We start from the raw sequence: 18,968 nt of genomic DNA on the forward strand, positions 1-18,968 counted from the left end.
CTAACAATGTAGGAATTGATTCAAATGGATAAGAAAATTGTGAAGATATTTCCCAACTTTCTCATATGAAATGGCTGTAGGGTATACAATTGGCCTCTGTCTCTGTGCTGTTGGAAGAAATATTTTATATCTTCTTGCGCCAGTGTACGACAAAATCCTGTAGTGAGAAAGCCTGCCATTAGTATGCATTACTTAGCTTTTCTTAAAGAACTGTCACTTTGATAAAATGCCATATCATCATCAATCCATGTGGAAACCTAGCCCAGTGTAAATAACTACCTTCAAGAGAGAAGGGGGAAAATTGGACCGTGATGGGATGTCTACTAATTCTCTCTCTCTCTCTCTCTCTCTCTCTCTCTCTCTCTCTCTCTCTCTCTCCCTCCCTCCCTCCTCCCTCTCTCACTCTCACTCTCTCTTTTGCTCCCTCTCTCTACCTCCCTCCCTCCTCTCTCTCTCCCTCCTCTCTCTTCCTCCCTCCTCTCTCTCTCCCTCCCCCCCTCTCTCTCACTCTCATTCTCTCTCTCCCTCACCCTCTCCCTCTCGTTCCCTCTCTCTCCCCCCTCTCTCTCCCTCTCTCTCCCTCTCTCTCTCTCTCTCTCTCTTACAGGTGGTTCTCTCCAGAGTTGCTCGGGTCTGCAAGAATGACATGGGGGGCTCCCAGCGAGTGTTGGAGAAGCAGTGGACATCCTTCTTGAAAGCACGCTTGAACTGCTCAGTGCCTGGAGATTCACATTTCTACTTCAATGTCCTTCAGGCTGTTACCGACATCATACGGATCAATGGGCATACCATCGTACTCGCCATATTCTCCACTCCCTCCAATAGGTAATAAACTTTCCAATAAATTAAGTGTATATTCCACCCATTGAGATTCTGTGGTTATGGGATTTATATGTAAAGCACGTCGATTTTAATGAACAAAGTACCGATCATCTGGAGACTTGGATAAGGAAGTGGAATGGTGTGTTAGTGAATTTGCAGATGACACAAGTTGGTGATATTGTGGTTAACGTAGAAGGTTGTCATAGAGTACAATGGCACTGCAGAACTGGGCTGGAAATGGAGTTCAATTCTGAAAAGTGTGAAGTCATACTGTTGTAAGATCAAACTAAAAGGCAAAGTACAGGTTTAATAGCAGGATTCTTAGTAGTGTGGAGGAACAGAGGGATCTTGGGGTCAATGTACATAGATCCCCCAGTTTCCTCACAAGTTTATAGGGCAGTTAGCCTTCCTCAGTCGGTTGTTTGTGCTTAAGAGCTGCAAAGTAATGTTGCAGATTTATAAAACTGTGGTTAGACCACACTTGGCGTATTGAGTGCATTTCTGGTCACCACATTATAGGAAGAATGTGGAAACTTTAGAGTGGGTGCAGAGGAGATTTACCCCACAACAACCCCCCCCCCCCCAGCATGCTGCCTGAATTAGAGAGCATGTTACGAGGATAGGTTGAGCAAGCTAGGGTTTTTCTCTTTAGAGAGGAGGAGGTTGAGGCCACTTTACAGAGGTACAGGTGCCCCCCCCCCCCACTTACAAAGGTAGAGCGTTCCTATGAAACCTTTCTTAAGCTGAAATGGCGTAAAGCGAAGAACCATTAACTTATATGGGGAAAATTTTCATAAAAGCGAAAATGCTCTTTGTAATGCGAAAACAGGTTGCTAATGAAGGTCTTTTGTAAAAGTGAAGTGGCATAAAACGAGCATTTGTAAAGCAGGGGACATCTGTATATAAGTTGATCAGAGGTGTACATAGATTGGACACCCAGCACCATCCTCCCAGGATAACAATGACAATACTCTGAGAGTGAGGAATGATCCATGGTTTGGACGATTTAAGCACCAGGACAAGTTGAAAAGGTCAGTGTATCAAGGCCAGAGGGAAAGGACAGGCTGGTTCAGCTCGCTACTCTGTAAGGTTTACTCAGCTCTGCGCTGAACTGAGACTGTGGCCTGCGACTATTAGGCTCCTGAATTGGTTGCAGTGATGACTGGCTTCATGGCCGTGGACTCATTTTCATGAGCTTCAATTTTGAATGCTATTTGCTTACTTTTATTGTTTACGTGATTTTTTGGGGGGCACATTGTGTGACAATCTTTTTTAATGGATTCCATTGGGTTTCTTTGTTTTTGACTGCCTGTAAGGAGATGAATCTCAAGGTTGTAAATAGTATGCATACTTTTATAGTAAATGTACTTTGAACTTTGAACATATTTTTAAGGTAATTGGAGGAAAGTAATGGGGGGGATGCAAATGTAGGTTTTTTATACACAGAGTGTGGTAAGTGCATGGAATGCACTGCCAGGGTTATGATAGCGACAGATACTTTAAGGACATTTAAAAGATTTTTAAATAGGCTCATGGATGACAGAAAAATGGAGGGCTATGTAGGAGAGAAGGGTTATATTGATCCTGGAGTAGGTTAAAAGATGAGTACAGCATTGAGGGCAAAAGAGCCTGTACTATGCTGCACTTTTTAATTCTATATTTTGTAAGAACATATTTTGAATCCAGCAAGGTGATTCATGTATTAGCCATGGCTGGAAAAATGCAGCCACCCCTTCAGCTTAGCACACTTGAGTCATAGGGTCATAGAGCACACAAACAGTCCATTCAGTCTATCTAGTCCATGCAAGTCAAGGTGCCCATCCTTGCCAGTTTCATTTGCTTTTGGCTCATAACCCTCTAAAATAGGGGTCCCCAACCTTTTTTATGCCATGGACTCCTACCATTAACGGAAGGATCTGTGGACCTCAGGTTGGGAACCCCGACTCTAAAACATACCTATCCATGTATCTGCCTAACTATTGTTAATGAACCTGCCTCAGCCACTACCATTTCATATAGGGACCACCCTCGGGTGAAAAATTCACATTAAACTTATGCCCTCTTGTTCTTGATTCCCCAGCCTGGGAAATCAGCTCTGCCTCGAGTCTGAGGGAGGACAGATGTGACCTCCAACTTGTCTCTGTCTTCCACATTTCAATATGCAGGTGCTGAACTGCTGGCAAACATTAAATATGATTCAGATCACTGCTGAGCGTTGTGAGATCAGGTAGGTACAACATAAAACATCTCTGCTTGGAAAGGCCACTAATCTCAGAGAGAGATGCTGCTTCCTCCACTGGCCAGTCTGTGGGTTTCCAGGTTCACTTCCATAGATTCAAAACACTCTTTCTGCAAGTCTTTGCCCACTGAAAAATTGACTTAGCATTGTGTTGCACTGACAGGCAATAAATCATTCCACAATATGGGAATCTTTCTAACCCAGACCTCAGGTGTGAATGACTCATGTTGAACTCATTGTCCCACCCAGTTCATTTGCCTCATTGTTTTTACCAAAACAAGCACAAAACTTAGCAACACACACAAGATGCTGGAGGAACTCAGCAGTCATGCAGCGTCTGTGGAAAAGAGTTAGCAGTTGACATTTTGGACTGAGACCCTTCTTCAGTAAAGGAAGGGGAGAAGTCAGAGTAAGAAGGTGGGAGGTGGGTGGGGAGGAAGAAGTACAACATGGTGGGTGATAGATAAAACTGGGAGAGGGGGAAGAGGTGAAGTAAAGAGGTGGGAAGTTGATTGCTAAAAGAGAAAGGGCTGGAGAAGGGGAAGCCTGATAGGAGAGGACAGAAGAGCATGGAAGAAAGTGAAGGGGGAGGAGTATCAAAGCGAGGTGATGGGCAAGTAAGGAAATAAGGTGAGAGAGGGAAATGCAGATGGGGAATGGTGAAAGGGGGGTGCTGTAGGACATAGTTCTTTAGTAAACAGAGCTACTGAGAATCTGTTGTCAATCATCACCAAGTGACTCAGATTAAACTACCTTTTACAACCTTGGCATTAGTTTCTGTAATAAAATATTTCCCCTCAAGATTATAATATTTCTGGGCCAAGTCATGGAATGTCAACAATCATAATGCATCACGTTCTAATGTAGATGAGTTAAATTCAAGAAATAATGACTGCCAAGCTCTCCAAATTGTTCATCAGCCAGTCAAAAGTCCAAACAAGTCTTTATTACTATAGAAACCCATTTTGAAAATTGATTTGAAAGACGCAGTAAGCAGCATGTTTTAATCAAGAATGAATGCCGGGTTAACAGGTCTTTGAATTTGAATAGGCAGCTCTTTGGAATCCTGTCAAAATACAAAACCAGGACACTTGCAGTTTAGTAGCATAGGTCTCCCAAGTGTCACTGCTCTGTAGATAATTTGTGTTAGGAATATGTAATGCAATATCAAAATCTGAAAATCATGTGGAACTGAGGGTGGGTGTGGATCTATTCAGCAATACTGAGGAAGATTGCATTATAATGCAAGAGGTCACTTAAGAAAGAGTGCATGCAGAGAGTTAAGTGCAAAATTAACTGTAATATTGATAAACGTAAGGTAAATGCATTTGGTAAGAAAAATAAAACCATCAGACAAATTATAGAAAATAAAATGAGGAGGAAGCAGAGAGCAAAGGGATCTAAGGATAAGCATAAAGAATTAACAGAAATAACATCACGTTCAAATAATTTCATTATTCATTTCCAAGATCTAGACATGCCATATGTGGCCAACAATTTGGGCAGAGACAGAGGTTGACAGATTGATCAGGTCTTGAAGGGATATGGGGAGAAGGCAGGAGATTGGGGCTGAGAGGGAAATGGATCCACCATGATAAAATGGTGGTATTATGATCGTAATTCATCTGTCTAAATGTGGATTTTCATACTTCATCGAAGAAAAAGTCCCACCTGATTGTTGCAGTTTCTCTTTTCTAGTAACATGTTTGTTTATGTGTTATGTTAATAAAGCATGAAATACTCATTGCTTCTTTACTTAAGAGAGCTCCTTGATGTGACCTCACTCATGCCATGTTGTGACATCAACAGAGTATCTCTCATATCACCTTCTTCTGTCAAAATTTAGACCAAAGCTGTCTAGAGCTAAGCGATGCTGATAATATTGTCAATGACGTTTTCCATCACTTTAACCGAATCAGACCAGTGCACTGGATTTAGTAGTGTCCATTTGCAGCTTTTGAATTCAACAGACCATAAAAGAGCACTTAGATTCAGGAACCCAAATTCAAATGTCTATGTTAATTAAATCAAATAATGTAGAGTGTGAATAAGAGCAATTATTAGCATTGGTGACCACTGAGCTATTAAAGTCATGAAGGATTTGTAACTGCCATTGGTTGTTAGTGCTGAGATGATGGCTTCTCCGGGCTTCATTCCGTGGTCTCTGTATTTGAGTCATGCAGCTCAGAACCAGACTCTTCAGTCCAAACGATACACACTGATCAAGTTGGCCTCATTTGCCAACACTTGGAACATATTCCTCTAAACCGTTCCTATCCACGTACCTGTTTAATGTGATTAATGTATCTGACTCAAACCAGTTCCTCAGGCAGGTCATACCATATACAGCCCACTGTCTAGGTGAAAAAGTTGCCTCTCAAATTCTTAGTAAATCTCTACTCTTATTTAAAATCCATGTCCTCAGACTCTTATTTCCACAAACTTGGGAAAACGACTTTGTATATTCAACTTACCTATACCTCTTATATTATACATTATAAGATTACCCCCTCATTCTCCTTCACTCCAGTGAATGAAGTCATAGCTTGTCAAGTGCTGGCAACAACTTGTAAATCTTTTGTGCACTCTTTCCAGCTTACTGGTATCTGTCCTGCAGTAAGATGACCAAAAGTGAGCACAATGCTCTAGATGCAACTTCGCCAAAGTCGTGTATAATTTGATTCACATGACAAGGTATTATGAAACAGCCGAGAATCTTGGGTGTAGCAATGTCCCACCAAAAGCTCAGCAATGGTGATGAAGACTTGAGTTTTAAAACCGGTTATCCTTCCGGCCAAGCTGCTCCAATACGGCTATGACTCGGACATCTGCCAATGGTGGGAGTTGTTGACTCTTTGACTCCATTATCCAGTGGCATTTGTTCACCAACAACCTGCGCACTGAAGCTCAGTCTGTGTTTCAGGAGGATCACCTAGCCCCAGTATTCATTACAGCCATGGTCCATATTTTGACAAAAGGCTGAATCTGGATGATAGGAGAGTTGTTGCTCTTGATTTTATAAGATTTTTTGATGTAGTGTGACATCCTGGGAGTGGCAATATTTTCAGTGAAAATGCCTTGTTGATGAAAGGAGAATGATCAGACTGCTTCAAGCTGACAGGAAAGTGACAGTAACTCAAATAACCACGTGTTACAACAGTGATGTGCAGAAGAGCATCTCTAAACACATAACACACTGAACCTTGAAGCGGCTGGGCTACAGCAGAAGAAGACCATTCCAGGCTCTACTCCTGTACCTTCTAAAGTAGCCACTGAGTGAAGTTCTCACCTGCAAAATCTAGTAAACAAGGGATCTCAAATGAACAATTACGTATATAATTCTGGCTAAAATCCCTTATACTGCAGTTGTCCAGGCAACATCTTGGTGAATCTCTTCTGCACTCTCTCCATTTCTACAGCATTTTTTCCTGTCGTGTGGTGACCAGAACTGTACTCAATACTCCAAGTGAGGCATAACCAATATTTGATGTAGATGCAACATGGCGTTCCAACTCTCAAATTGTATTGCTCAGCCTTGTGTCTTCTTCACTACCCTATTCAGTGTATCAGCACCTCCAGCAAGGTATGGATTTAACTTTTTAAAAATGTAGGAAGCTGAGTTTTTAAACGTTAAGTCCACAGCCCCTCGAAAATATTAATTAATTAATTAATTAAAAATAACTAATTAATAAAAAGAAAGCAAAAACAGGTCAGGCTAAACATATCTTCCTGCTCAGCATGTTGTCATTCCTACTTTCTTTCTTTTTTTCGTGTTCGCAGTCTGTAACAGTCTGTCCTCTCACTTACCACATAACCCTGTTTACAGTTTATCCCCATGGTCATCCGAGTTTTATCCATCGGAAGCATCCCCTCCCCCTACAGCTTAACAGGCTTCTTTTTCCTCCTTCCCAGTTCTGACAAAGAGTTTTTGACCGGAAGCATTAACTCTGTTTGTAAACCTACCTAGATAGTATTTCCAGTAGATTTTTATTATATTTTAGATTTCCAGCAATTGCAGATTTTTGTTTGATTTTCTATTTAAAAGGCAACACCATTTTTCCCAGAACACTTCAAGAACCAGTAGTAGCTCATTTCCAAATTCAGTATAAGTTAAGATTTTCAATATGACACGATTTAAGTGGCAATTAAAGGGGTTTAGTTCTGTGTTTCTGACCATCACAGATGAAGTCTAAAATTCAGTCTTATTCTATGAGGGGAACACATTAAATATAATATTCTAAAACATTTTGTATAAGAACCACTGCTCTGTTATTGGTAAAGCTGAGCACTGGACTGTGGCTTATGCAATTCACAGAAAGTGAGGGAAAATATGCAGAAATAGTGACCTAAGTAATCCTATTTGTTCAATTCAGCCTAACTACAGAATGATACTTGGAGAATCGACAGAGTCCTGGAAACAGATTGATTTAGTTGTGCACAGTGAAGAGACACAGAGGGTAAAGGAAGAGAAAGAGTACATTAAATAAATGAAATCTAATATCAAAAAGGTATGAGTTCATTCAAGCGTGACTTACAGGAAGAAGCTGGGTGATGATTACATATCTGTTGGCCGTTTGCGAGTTCTGATTTGTGTAATTCAAACTTGGCTCAGCACAATCATCGTACTTTTACTTCAATTCAACGTACAGAATAGCAATTACGATTAGATTTCTTTGGGTCAAAAAGACACAAATAGGATGTGTGTTGGATGTCCGAAGGTTAGTTTTCTCTGGCAGACAACACAGCTCAGCATCTCTTTTTCCCATTTAATTCAAGGGTCTGTCCCGCTGAGAGTAGCAACAAACTTTCCAAGACAGAGAGGAATGATTTTCCATGATTCATGGAAACAACTGTACTACTTATCGGCTATTTAGCCACTGGCAAAGGCATGTTCAAATATCACAGGAATCCTGTTTCATTTAAGACTCACTCTTCTCAACTTTACTGCTAGCTAAAGTGTTCCCATCATTAAAAGGAACAATTTTATATAGTTTTCTGTGCAATCCCTGCTGACCTTCAGAATATTGGAAGAACATTAAGGCAAGCAGCAGAAATCAATTCGAATTCAAGTTTCCAATGTGTCCCTGAGGAGATGTGCTGTCTGTCAAGGGACTTTGGGTTGACTTGATCGCCACAGTAAAGGAGTTGTCCTTTCTTAATAATAATGATTGAAAGACAATTCCTGTGGGGGCGGTCATGTGGATCGTGGTGTTCACTAATGAGCTTGGCATGGTAGAAGACGTCCCAGGGGGCTGAGCTATTGAACTGAGCTGACAGAACCAAAGGTTTTGACGAGTGATATTAGCTTTAAGGGAGGTCAGAGGACCTACCACTATTATCGAGTCTGCTGTACTTATATGATAACCCCGTTGTTACTGCACTACAAAGCAAATATTTTGCAATCTCAGATGCAACACTGAAAGGGTGCAACATTGCTGCAGATACCACATTGAGAATGAATTCCTAGCATGAGCATCTGAATGCCTGCAGGCGCAACCTCCATGTCACTATACCAAGGGAAACATTTCTGATTTAATTTTTCTTCCTTTCTGTTTTCACTCCTGGCATTTCAGATCAGTGGACCTCAGATGCTGAACCTCACTCAGAATTTAAAACTCACATCCGCTCTTTATTCATGTTGTACAACTGCATTCACTCAAATCTGACTCATTACTATGTGATGGCAGAATTTATTTGCTCCCATTGGAACTGTATTTCCATAACCTGGAATCCATTAGCACATTTATATTTGTGAGTGGAAAATTAGGTTCTTTTAAAGTTTACTCTTTCTATCATCCACCAATGACTTGATTTGGTGCTTATATAATAATAGTCCAAAGGGAAAAATTAGATCCTTGAAAATAGTCCACAATCCTTCATTTAGTGAGGGCAATTAACATTGTGTTTTAATAAAACGCTACAAGCTCCACTTGTAATAATACTCAATTTTAATTAACATGATCTGACTGTGTATCCTCAAGCAATGGCAAAATCTAAGGAGAGTACTTCTTGTTGAATGCAGTCTTCTACCACCTAACTAAAAAATAAATTACTTGCCTTTTGTAAAATATTACCTTTAATGATTTTAAGATACACCTGTATTCCTTTTCCAACGGCGTATTAGGTCACATTTACTGCCAGATTTTTGGGGCAAGGCACTCAATAGTTTTAGTTGTGCCTGAAAATATGCCACAAGAACTGATGCCTTGTAGTGCATTGGAGAAGGTGCAGAGGAGATTTTGTAAGGATTTGTAACCATATGGCAAGACTGCATAAGGTTTAAGTTGTTTTCCTTGAAACAGAAAGGGCCAAAAGGTGGGTCTAAATAACAAATTTTTAACCCTTGCTTTAATGGAATCTTACTTTACCTTCTTTAGATACGCAATGTTAACTACTTCAAGCTTGTATAATCTTTCATCAAAGCCACAGTTGTCCAGTCCCAGAACATGCTTGTAAATCTCCCCTTCTGGAAAGAAAGGAAGCTTTCTAGACAGTAATACAGAGATGAGGCTTCAGATGTTTGAATGATACAAAAAATTCAAGAACACTAAGTTATCATTCCTTTATTTTTGCATTGTTTATTTATATTTGTAACTTACAATGAATTTATTTCTTTCCGCGGTACTGCTGCTGCAAAATAAAAATTTCATGTTATTTAAATCAGTGATAATAAATCTGATTCTGATTCCGAGGCTGTCACTGGAATGAACTACTTATGTCCCAGAGCAGTGCTATCCATTTTAATTAAGTATGCCAGCATCAAAGAATTTTCACAGGGAAACCCAAACTTCACTCTCATCCCATCATCCCATGCATAAAACATTGAAACACTTCCCAAAGCCTCAATTTGTGACTTCTGGCTTAGCTACCTATATGATCCTGCTGGAGCATATCCTGGCTTAAAACCAAAAGTGGTTTATTATATGCATTATAATGCAATGGACAAAGGCACTGCAAGCGATAAGACTGAACCACAGACGTCAATAGGTTGAAAGATTCAATCCCAGTTTTGTTGCCTAGTTACATAATCTCAGCCAGCGCTTGATTTAGGACAATCGAGTTAGTTTTATTGCTGCAGAGCTTCAAACGGAAAGATCAGCCAGGGCTTCTACTTTCGCTGCAGACAGTGTGCATTTGAAAACAGCAGGTGATGACAGCTTCATCCATAGCGTTACTAATTTGTAGGGTGATATACGACGCGTGTCCACCGGCACAGTGTTGGTTCCCTGTGAAGGCAGACTAGGATTAATTATGCAGGAGAATAAGCAGTCGACAGGCTGAGACCTGTCAACAAGGGGGCAGAAACCAGAATAAGAAGGTTGGTGGGGGGGGGGAGGGAGTGGAGGAGTACAAGCTGTCAGGTTATACCTTAGACCGTGTGGGAGGGTAAGTCAGTGGGTGGGGGAGAATGGATGAAGCTGGACGAGGATGGATGGAGAGGTAAAGGGCTGAAGAAGAAGGAATCTAATAGGAGAGGACAGTGGTCCATAGAAGAAAGGGAATGAGGAGGGGAACCAGTGGGAGGTGTGGGCAGATGAGGAGAAGCGAAGAGATGTGAGAGTAACAAGAACTGAGAATGCAAATAGAGAGAAGCAAGTGGGGGTAATAATTACCAGAATTTGAGAAATTGGTATTCATGCCATCAGGTGTAAAGCTATCCACACAGAACATGAGGGGTTGCTTCTCCAGCCTGATATTGGCCTCATTATGGCAGTGGAGGAGGCTATGGAGTGAAATATTAAATATACAACACTCTGCTCAGCTTAGCTATAAACTCAAAGTCAATATAGAGTTTATTTCAACTTATATAATATGTATACTATATAATGCAACTACTATATAGACATGCAATCGTGCCATTCAGCCCTAAAGATGTAATCACCATGGAGAATTTCGTAGCCTTGTCATTCCTGACAAAAGGGACAGGAAAATCAGTCTGCTTGGCAGGTGAGACGTGAAACTATCTCAGGTACTGGGGCCTCCTCCGTAGTGGGTCTAGGAGTTGACTCCGGACTGCAGGAAGTGATTCCGACAGCTCTGGATACCTCTTCTTGCTTCTCTAAGACGTTCTTGGCATCTTCTGGATGTGTTGACATCCCACGCAGTCTATGGCAAGCTGCTTGATCTGTTGATCTAACCCAGGCCACCAAGCTTCAAGCCAACATTTTCATTTTAACCACGCCTAAATGAAGCTCCTCCAACACTTTAGCTCTCAGCTTGGATGGTACAGCTCTCAATCCCCACATAAGGCAGCCTCCATCAAGGGCAAGTTCATCCCAACTCTGGTAAAAGTAGGGGGACTGGAATTTTTGCCACATATTCCAGCCATTTTGAGTTACCATGTAGACCTGAGACAGTGTGGGATCTTTTCTGGTTTCCATTTGGATCATCTCTGCTGTAATAGGCAGACTTTTGACTTGCCTTAGGGAGAATACATCAAGAGACCTCTTTTGTAAATTTTTCAGGTATTTCATTTCCCAAGGATAAACAAGTCAATCTATCAGTATATCCATGATTAGTTTTCCTCTTACATTCAATCTTGTATTTGTGCCCTCCAAGAAACAGAAACCATCTCTGCATTTATGCTGCTGCTGTTAATGGAACACCTTTTTGTAGTTTAATAAAGGACGCTAGTGGTTGATGTTCAATAATGAGGCTAAACTCACTACCATATGAGTACTGATTGAAACATTTTACACCCTAAATCAGTCTCAAGGCCTTCCCTGTCAATCTGTGCATTGTCTTTCTCTGCAGCGGGAAGGGATTATGATGCAAAGACTCTGGGGTGTTCACTTCCATCACTCCTACTATGTGACATGACTGCATCTATATCGTAAGACCAGGCATCACTGGCAAGCTTCACTAGATAATGTGCATCATAATATGTGATTAGTGTCTGACGTCACCATTACCTTTACTTTTCTCAAAGCCTCCTCACATAACTTTGCAATGAGTTGAAGGGGTGGGGCACAGTAGGCAGGTTTGGCAGAAGCCTGTTTCAGTAATTGACAAATCCTAAAAAGGACCACGGCTGTGACAAATCCTTTGGCCTTGGGGCCCACTCTCCTTGAAGTGTCTCAGCACACTTGTATAGTTCTTGTGCATCAATGGTGTGGCCACAGTAAATGATGCTCGGTTTAATGCCCTGAGCCCATAATCTTCTAATCTTTTCAACACTGTCTTGAGATTTTGGAGATGCTTCTTGTCATCCTCACCAGTAACAGTGTTATCGGAGTAACGCTGGGGGCTTAAGAAGCTTTGCCACAGCTGCTCCACAGCTTTCTGCCAGAGTGCAGCTGCAGATGCTACTCCAAAAATAAGCCTATTCTAGTGATCAAAGGTTTCAAAGGTACATTTAACATCAGAGAAATATATACAATATACATCTTGAAAAGCTTTTTCTTCGCAACTATCCACAAAAACAGAGGAGTGCTCCCAAAGAATGAATGACAGTTAAATGTTAGAACCCCAAAGTCCCCCCAGCTCTCCTCTCCCACGTGTAAACAGCAGCAAGCAATGATCCCCCTCCCTCTACCAGCAAAATAAAAACATCAGCAGTACCCCAAAGACTACTCGTTCACCCAATATTCGACATACCATAGGCTCCCTCTCTCCCTAATAAGGGAGAAAGAGGTGTCTCCATTTCACAGCGAGAGGGGAGACATGAGAAACAACTTGCTGGTTTACGACGTTAAAAGTCATTGCGTCACTGAGTGTTTATGATGAGAAACACTTCTGGCTCTTCTTCCATCTCCATCTTTAGGTAGGCTTCAGCTATGTCCACCCTGCTGAGGGGCTTTCCTCCTGAAAGGTTTGCAAAGATATCATCTAACCTGGGCAGAAATTATTGATCTACTTTCAGTACTGGGTTGATTGTGAGCTTAAAGTCACTATAGATCCTGCCTAGACCTGTCTTTCTTGGCAACTGAGACCATGGGCTCCACTCAAGTTTGGAAAAAATTCCGTCAATCACCGTGCAATTTACTCAGTATTGAATATGATTGATATGATATGATATGATTAAGTTTTTTAATCACATCCTTGAACACTGCTGTGGCATCATCCAGTACCTTCATTAATTCACTTTCAGTTGATTCTGTTCCAGGGGATGTGACATGTAAATTGTGGATGTATCTCCAATTTAGTTGTGGTTGTCTCAGGCGTTGCATTTAAATGTTACAATTTTCTTCACATTCACTTTCATTTCTGACTACTACTCAGTTGCACCTCTGTCTGCTGTTTCCATTGATACAATCATTTCAACTGCTCTCTTAAATGTACATTGTGCTTCAGTAAGGAGCTGTTTTTGAACTAAATCTTTTGGAGCATATCATTGAACATACAATGTTCAGACAATTTCTTCAAAACAGCCACATATGCTGAAATGGAGTTCCCTTCCTTTTGATTTCACTCATGAAACCTAAAGCAAACTGATAGACAATGGTTTTCATTCCAAATGTTCCTGCATTATTTTCACGATAGCAGCAAAGCAAGCTTCAGCTGGTTTGGTTAGAGCAGTTAGACTTCAAAACAAACAGTAAGTTCTTCCACCCAGAGCACTCAGCAAAACTGACTCTTGTTTTTCATTGGTGATTTTACATGCTTCAAGTTACTGCTCAATTTGCACAGAATACGAAGCCCAGTTATCTTTTCTGCAATCAAATGCATCTCTTTCCAATGTAGCCAGCAATTTCTGCTCGTTTTTAAATTTATGATTATTATCACCCATACTCACTGTGAGCCCATGATTTTGTCCATTTTCTGCCTTTTTTTCTTAGATGACCACCCCTTCTGAAGGAAAAAAACTTGCTGCCCTTTTTTAAATTCTCAAACGTCTCACTTTTTTTAAAATTCAAACAACACACTGAGCTTTTTTTTAACTTGCATGTCTTGCTGCATTTCAGTGGGTATGTAGTTGTCTCAGGTTCATTTCAAAATTACTCATCACCACTGTTACATTTTGCAAAACATAAAGGTAATTAAATGAAAAGCATGGAGACGTCTTTAACTCGTGTACATAGTTTGGTTTCACTTTTAAGTAAGGCACACACATATGATGTAGTAGTATAATGACACAAGCCATTCACGTACTTCTACATATAACTCATAATGAAAAACAAAGAATGCTTAATCAAACAATATATAGTCACTGTAATAAGTATTCACCCCCTTGGAATGTTCATGTTTCATTGTTTTACAACATTAAATCACGGTGGATTTAATCTGGATGTTTGACACTGATCAACAGTAAAAGACTTTCGTGTCAAAGTGAAAACAAATCTCTACAAAGTGATCTAAAGAAATTGCAAATATAAAACACTAAATAATTGATTGCATAAGTACTCACCCCCTTCATATCAGTATTTAGTAGGTGTACCTTTGGAACAATTGCAGCTTTGAGTCGGTGTGAATAGGTCTCTATCAGCTTTGCACATCTGGACTCTACACTTTTTCTTCATTCTCCTTTACAAAATGCTCTAGCTCTGTCAGATTGCATGGGGATTGTGACTGAACAACCTTTTCAAGTCCAGCCACAAATCTCAATTGGATTGAGGCCTGAACTCTGACTTGGCCACTCCAGGACATTGATTTTGTTATTTTTAAGCCATTCCTGTGTAGCTTTGACTTTATGCTTGGGGTCATTTTAGAGGTGGCCCGATACATCGAATATTTATTTCCCTCCGTAGATGCTGCCTGAGTTGCTGAGTTTTGCTTGCATTTTGTGTGTGTTGCTCAAGATTTCCAGCATCTGCAGAATCTCTTATGTTTATAACTAACAGTACCTTCTGATCATACTAAATGCAACCACACAGACAACAGTGCAGGGGAGACTTACAAGGATCTTCTGGGACTGTAAATTTGTAGCTTTGAGGAGAGATTGAATAAGTTTAAGATTATTGTCTTTTGAACAGAGTAGGCTGAGGGGAGTGTGCAAAATTATGAGATCTAATGAAGATAAGTTTTAAAGATTTCTGATAAACAGGGGGTGAAAATTTATCTTAAGTTAGTGGCAAAGGTTATTTTAAGGTCAGGTTTCATCTCCTTGAATGCTGGAGCAGACTTGAAGGGGCCAAGCGGCATACTCCTGTAGTTGAGTGGTCAAAAGCCAATAGACATGGACTAAAGTAATTGGTTAGATTAGTACAGAGTCAACAAAGTTAGTTTTACGCCAAGTGATTAGTGTGGGTTTGGAACTCACTGCCTGAATGGTCAGTAGAGGCAAAATCCAGATTCAGGTATAGGAAATGACCTGACCTCAGACCTTGTGCTGGAATTAGTTTGGGTAATTCTCATTTGACCAGTGCGCCATGTTCTGTCTTTTTTTATGGTCTTCAAAATGCAGAACTCCTGTAATGTTTTTTGAATAATTGTGGAAAATTTACAGTCAGCATTTGTGCCATGAGCACTAACCACTGGGAATTTGACCACATGAAGTATAAAAATTGATTTGGTTTGCAAGACATTTTCTCAACTCAGGGTAACATTAGCATTTCATTAGTAAAGAGCGAGAATTGATTTAGCGCCTATGATAGAGTAGACATTGTTCAATTTCATAGAGATCTAGATGGGAAGTTACAAGCTGTTCAACTTCCAATTGTTCACATTTTTATAATAGAGAGGCATTTATTAGTCCAGCAAATTCTTAATAATTCTAACATAAGAAATGATTAGAAAATTAGAAATAAAAAAAGAAATAGGGTAAAGGATTTGCTACACAGGTTTCAGGGAGATTTGGAATATTTTAGGAGAAATTGTTAATGGCATTAATCTGTTGGGGATTCTGCTGACAGAAAAGAAGAGAAATCTTATACATTTTCCTCAAATACCTTACAAATTTATGGAAGCACGTGGGTTTGAAACATGCAAGTTATAGGTTACTTCAATGTTATTATAGAAATCAAAGTTATTTAAGAATATGCTAAAGAGATAAATTAGTGAGGTGGAAATCAACTTTTACGAACATGATGAGATGTTAGCCATTTGAATTTCTGCATACTCTTCAAATAACACAAGTCAACTAGTCATATTCTGTAGCCAAAATCCACCTCAAAAGTAATGTGCATGATCCCATTTTCCTCTGCCTACCAAAAACTGATATCAATGCTGGCATAACTATGAACTTCACTGAATATATTGCAAGAGCACAAGAAAACAGGAGTAGGAATAGGCCACTTGGCCCTTCAAGCTTGTCCTGCTACTCAATATCTACTCCAGGCCTCAACTTCTCTTCTATGCCAATTCTTCGTAATCCACTATTCCTTAAAAAATGCATACATTTCCATATTTTTAATTACCTTGAATTAATTAACCTCCACAACTCCCTAGGGTAGATAATTGCAGAGATTCACTACCCTCTACAAGAAGAAATTCCCATATTCCTCTGTTTTTAAATGTACCCTTGATTGAGATTCTCCCACGAGTGGGGGCAACTTGCCATGTCCCTTAGGATCTTACATATCTCATTTCTCATTAACTCCACCACTCTACTCCTCATTTGCACTACTTATCTTTATATATTGCAACTTAAAGTAATTTTATGAATTGCACTCTACTACTAACACAAAACTACAAATTTCATGACATATGTCAGTGATAATGAACCCAATTCTGACTCTGAAGGTCATCCCTTTCTAAACTTTTTGATCAAAAAACCATTTGATATGTCTGTATATATTGTGATTATGATTATGTAAAGCAGGCAAAAGCAAGGAAGGAAAATCATGACAGATTTCTATAACTATCTTGTGTCCTTTCACTTTATTATTCCAAGTAATGAAAGAAAGGTTGTTATCGAGACCTGAGTATGCTGAATATCCACTTGCAGTTTAGCTTCATTTTTGACTAGGATGATATTGCTACTCCATATGTCTTGGGGGCTCCCTTCATAGTTCAGCTCACTGCATGGAAATACTTACACTACAATTTATCCCTGCTTCCTTAATTCCCATGATATCCACTGAGAAAAGAAATCAGTACTTTTGGGTTAAGAGCTAGCCCAACACCAATTGAGAAAATAAAAATCCTTTCAAATTTTCCTTTAACATTTCTTTTCTTTAGTAAATTGATGTCTCATTCTGTGGTACAGCCCCCTGAGTACTTTCTCCTTTTAGCCAGGATGACAGGATCTAGATAGAGATTCTGAGCATGAAATCAAACACAGCCTCACTCAATTACTGAAGATACTTCTTCTGGGAAGCTAATATCCAAGAGGTTGATCAGGATTGATTGCCAGGTAGTGATCAGGAGTAGAAATCTCAGCAGTTTGTTTTTTTGTGCTGGTCCTGGGGCTGGAGCCAATGGGTAATGCCACAGCTTTTATCTTGACTGAGATCAGCCAGGTTGAGATGAATCAGGATTGACACCCAAAGCTAGTTTTTGTTTAAATTAAATCTCGTTGGCCATGGTATTATAACACACTCTGAGAACATGACAGGTAGAAACGTGAAACTAAATAGCTAGTCTTGCATAAGAGAACAATCTAAAACATTTCACATTCTACAGTAAATAAATCTGTAAGAACGTATTCTGTATATTTAATGATTGCATATAAGTAAGTGTATATCTCATGCCCTATCTATTGTTTACCAGCATTATGTTTTTTTTTTGAGTACTGACTAAAATGTAACAATTAACAGTCACTGCTACAGACAGTTGAATCTACATCGCCATCAAAATATCAATCATTTGTTGATATTTCTTCCCTTTCTGTTACTTTTGGACATTAAAGTGATTCAGGTGACGGGAAATGTCCAGTTTGTAACTTGGCAGATGGCTTACAAAACCAGAACTGACAGATGGTTAGACTTCAACTTATTTAAATATATTCATTTTTTGGAATATGGAGTTTGTTCAGTCCTTCTGGGAAGGTACTCCCACAGAGTTGTTGGGAAGGGGATCTCAGGATTGAGACCCACAGGTTAAAGGAACAACAATATACTTCCAAATAGTGAGTGTGGTGTTGATTTGGAAGGGAACTTGAGGAGCCAGTTGCCTGTGTCCCTTGTCCTTGCCGAAAGGGGGGGTCACAGGATTGGGAGGTGCAGCCAGAAAACCCCCGGTGAGTAGCTGCAGTCACATTTTGTGCGTGGTGCATACACACTGCACTGCTAGGAGTTGCTGGTGGAGGGAATGAATTTTACAGTGATTGACAGGGTGGTAATGAAACTGGCTGAGCTGGAGATGAAGGAAGATGGCAGCTTCTCACCTCAGCCTGCCCAACTAATTGATTGGTCAATCCATTGGTAACGGTGTCATTGAGAATTGAAGTCTCAGTTGATGGTCTGAAAGCATTGGGATAATAGGGACATGGGAGTGTGTTTGTACAGTGTTCAGTCAACACTTCAAACGCAAGCCGGGGAAAGTGATTTGGTTTGTCGTCTTTGCAATGATTTGTCAACATTAAGCATACCAAAGTAAAGAACTAAGTTGGGATAAGGCCAATTTTACCAGGTTGACAAAAATTTGGCAAAAATTCACAAGAACTAACAATAGTATCAGAGCATTGGGATACATTCAGGAAGAAGATAGTAAGGATTTTCAATGCTGTATTATTTTCTCAGTTGGAAAAACGAGGGATCCCTCAAATTTAATTCCCTGTGAATGTTGAGGGACCTCCAGATAAAGCAAAAAAAGGAGAAGCTTCACACACACAAAGCTGAAGAAATTCAACTGGCAGGGCAGCATCTATGGAAAAGAGGAAACAGTGAACGTTTCAGGTCAAAACCCTTCTTCAGGGAAGCTTATAACAAGTACTGAGGGACTATAGAAAGCCAGTGAGGTAGCAGAAGGTGCAAGGATAAGGTTGAAAAATAAATTAACAAGGCTTGAAAACAGCAGAGCAGGTACACTGAGTTTAAAAATTTACTTGAAAGAAATGAGTACGATTGAGAAAGTAAGCTCCACTGGA

At 40.0% G+C, this 18,968-nt stretch overlaps 1 protein-coding gene across 9 annotated transcripts in view; it reads left to right on the top strand.

Annotated features, from left to right (window-relative positions):
• sema6bb (sema domain, transmembrane domain (TM), and cytoplasmic domain, (semaphorin) 6Bb) overlaps positions 1–18,968 on the top strand; it is a 617,098-nt gene that overhangs the window by 501,785 nt on the left and 96,345 nt on the right. For all 9 annotated transcript variants that reach the window (XM_059991587.1, XM_059991586.1, XM_059991588.1 and 6 more), the window contains one exon: positions 608–825. In XM_059991587.1, the coding sequence (XP_059847570.1) occupies positions 608–825 (218 nt within the window). The remainder of the gene's footprint in view (positions 1–607; positions 826–18,968) is intronic.

The sequence above is a fragment of the Hypanus sabinus genome, chromosome 16 (genome assembly GCF_030144855.1).
Source record: "Hypanus sabinus isolate sHypSab1 chromosome 16, sHypSab1.hap1, whole genome shotgun sequence".
Classification (NCBI taxonomy): domain Eukaryota; kingdom Metazoa; phylum Chordata; class Chondrichthyes; order Myliobatiformes; family Dasyatidae; genus Hypanus; species Hypanus sabinus.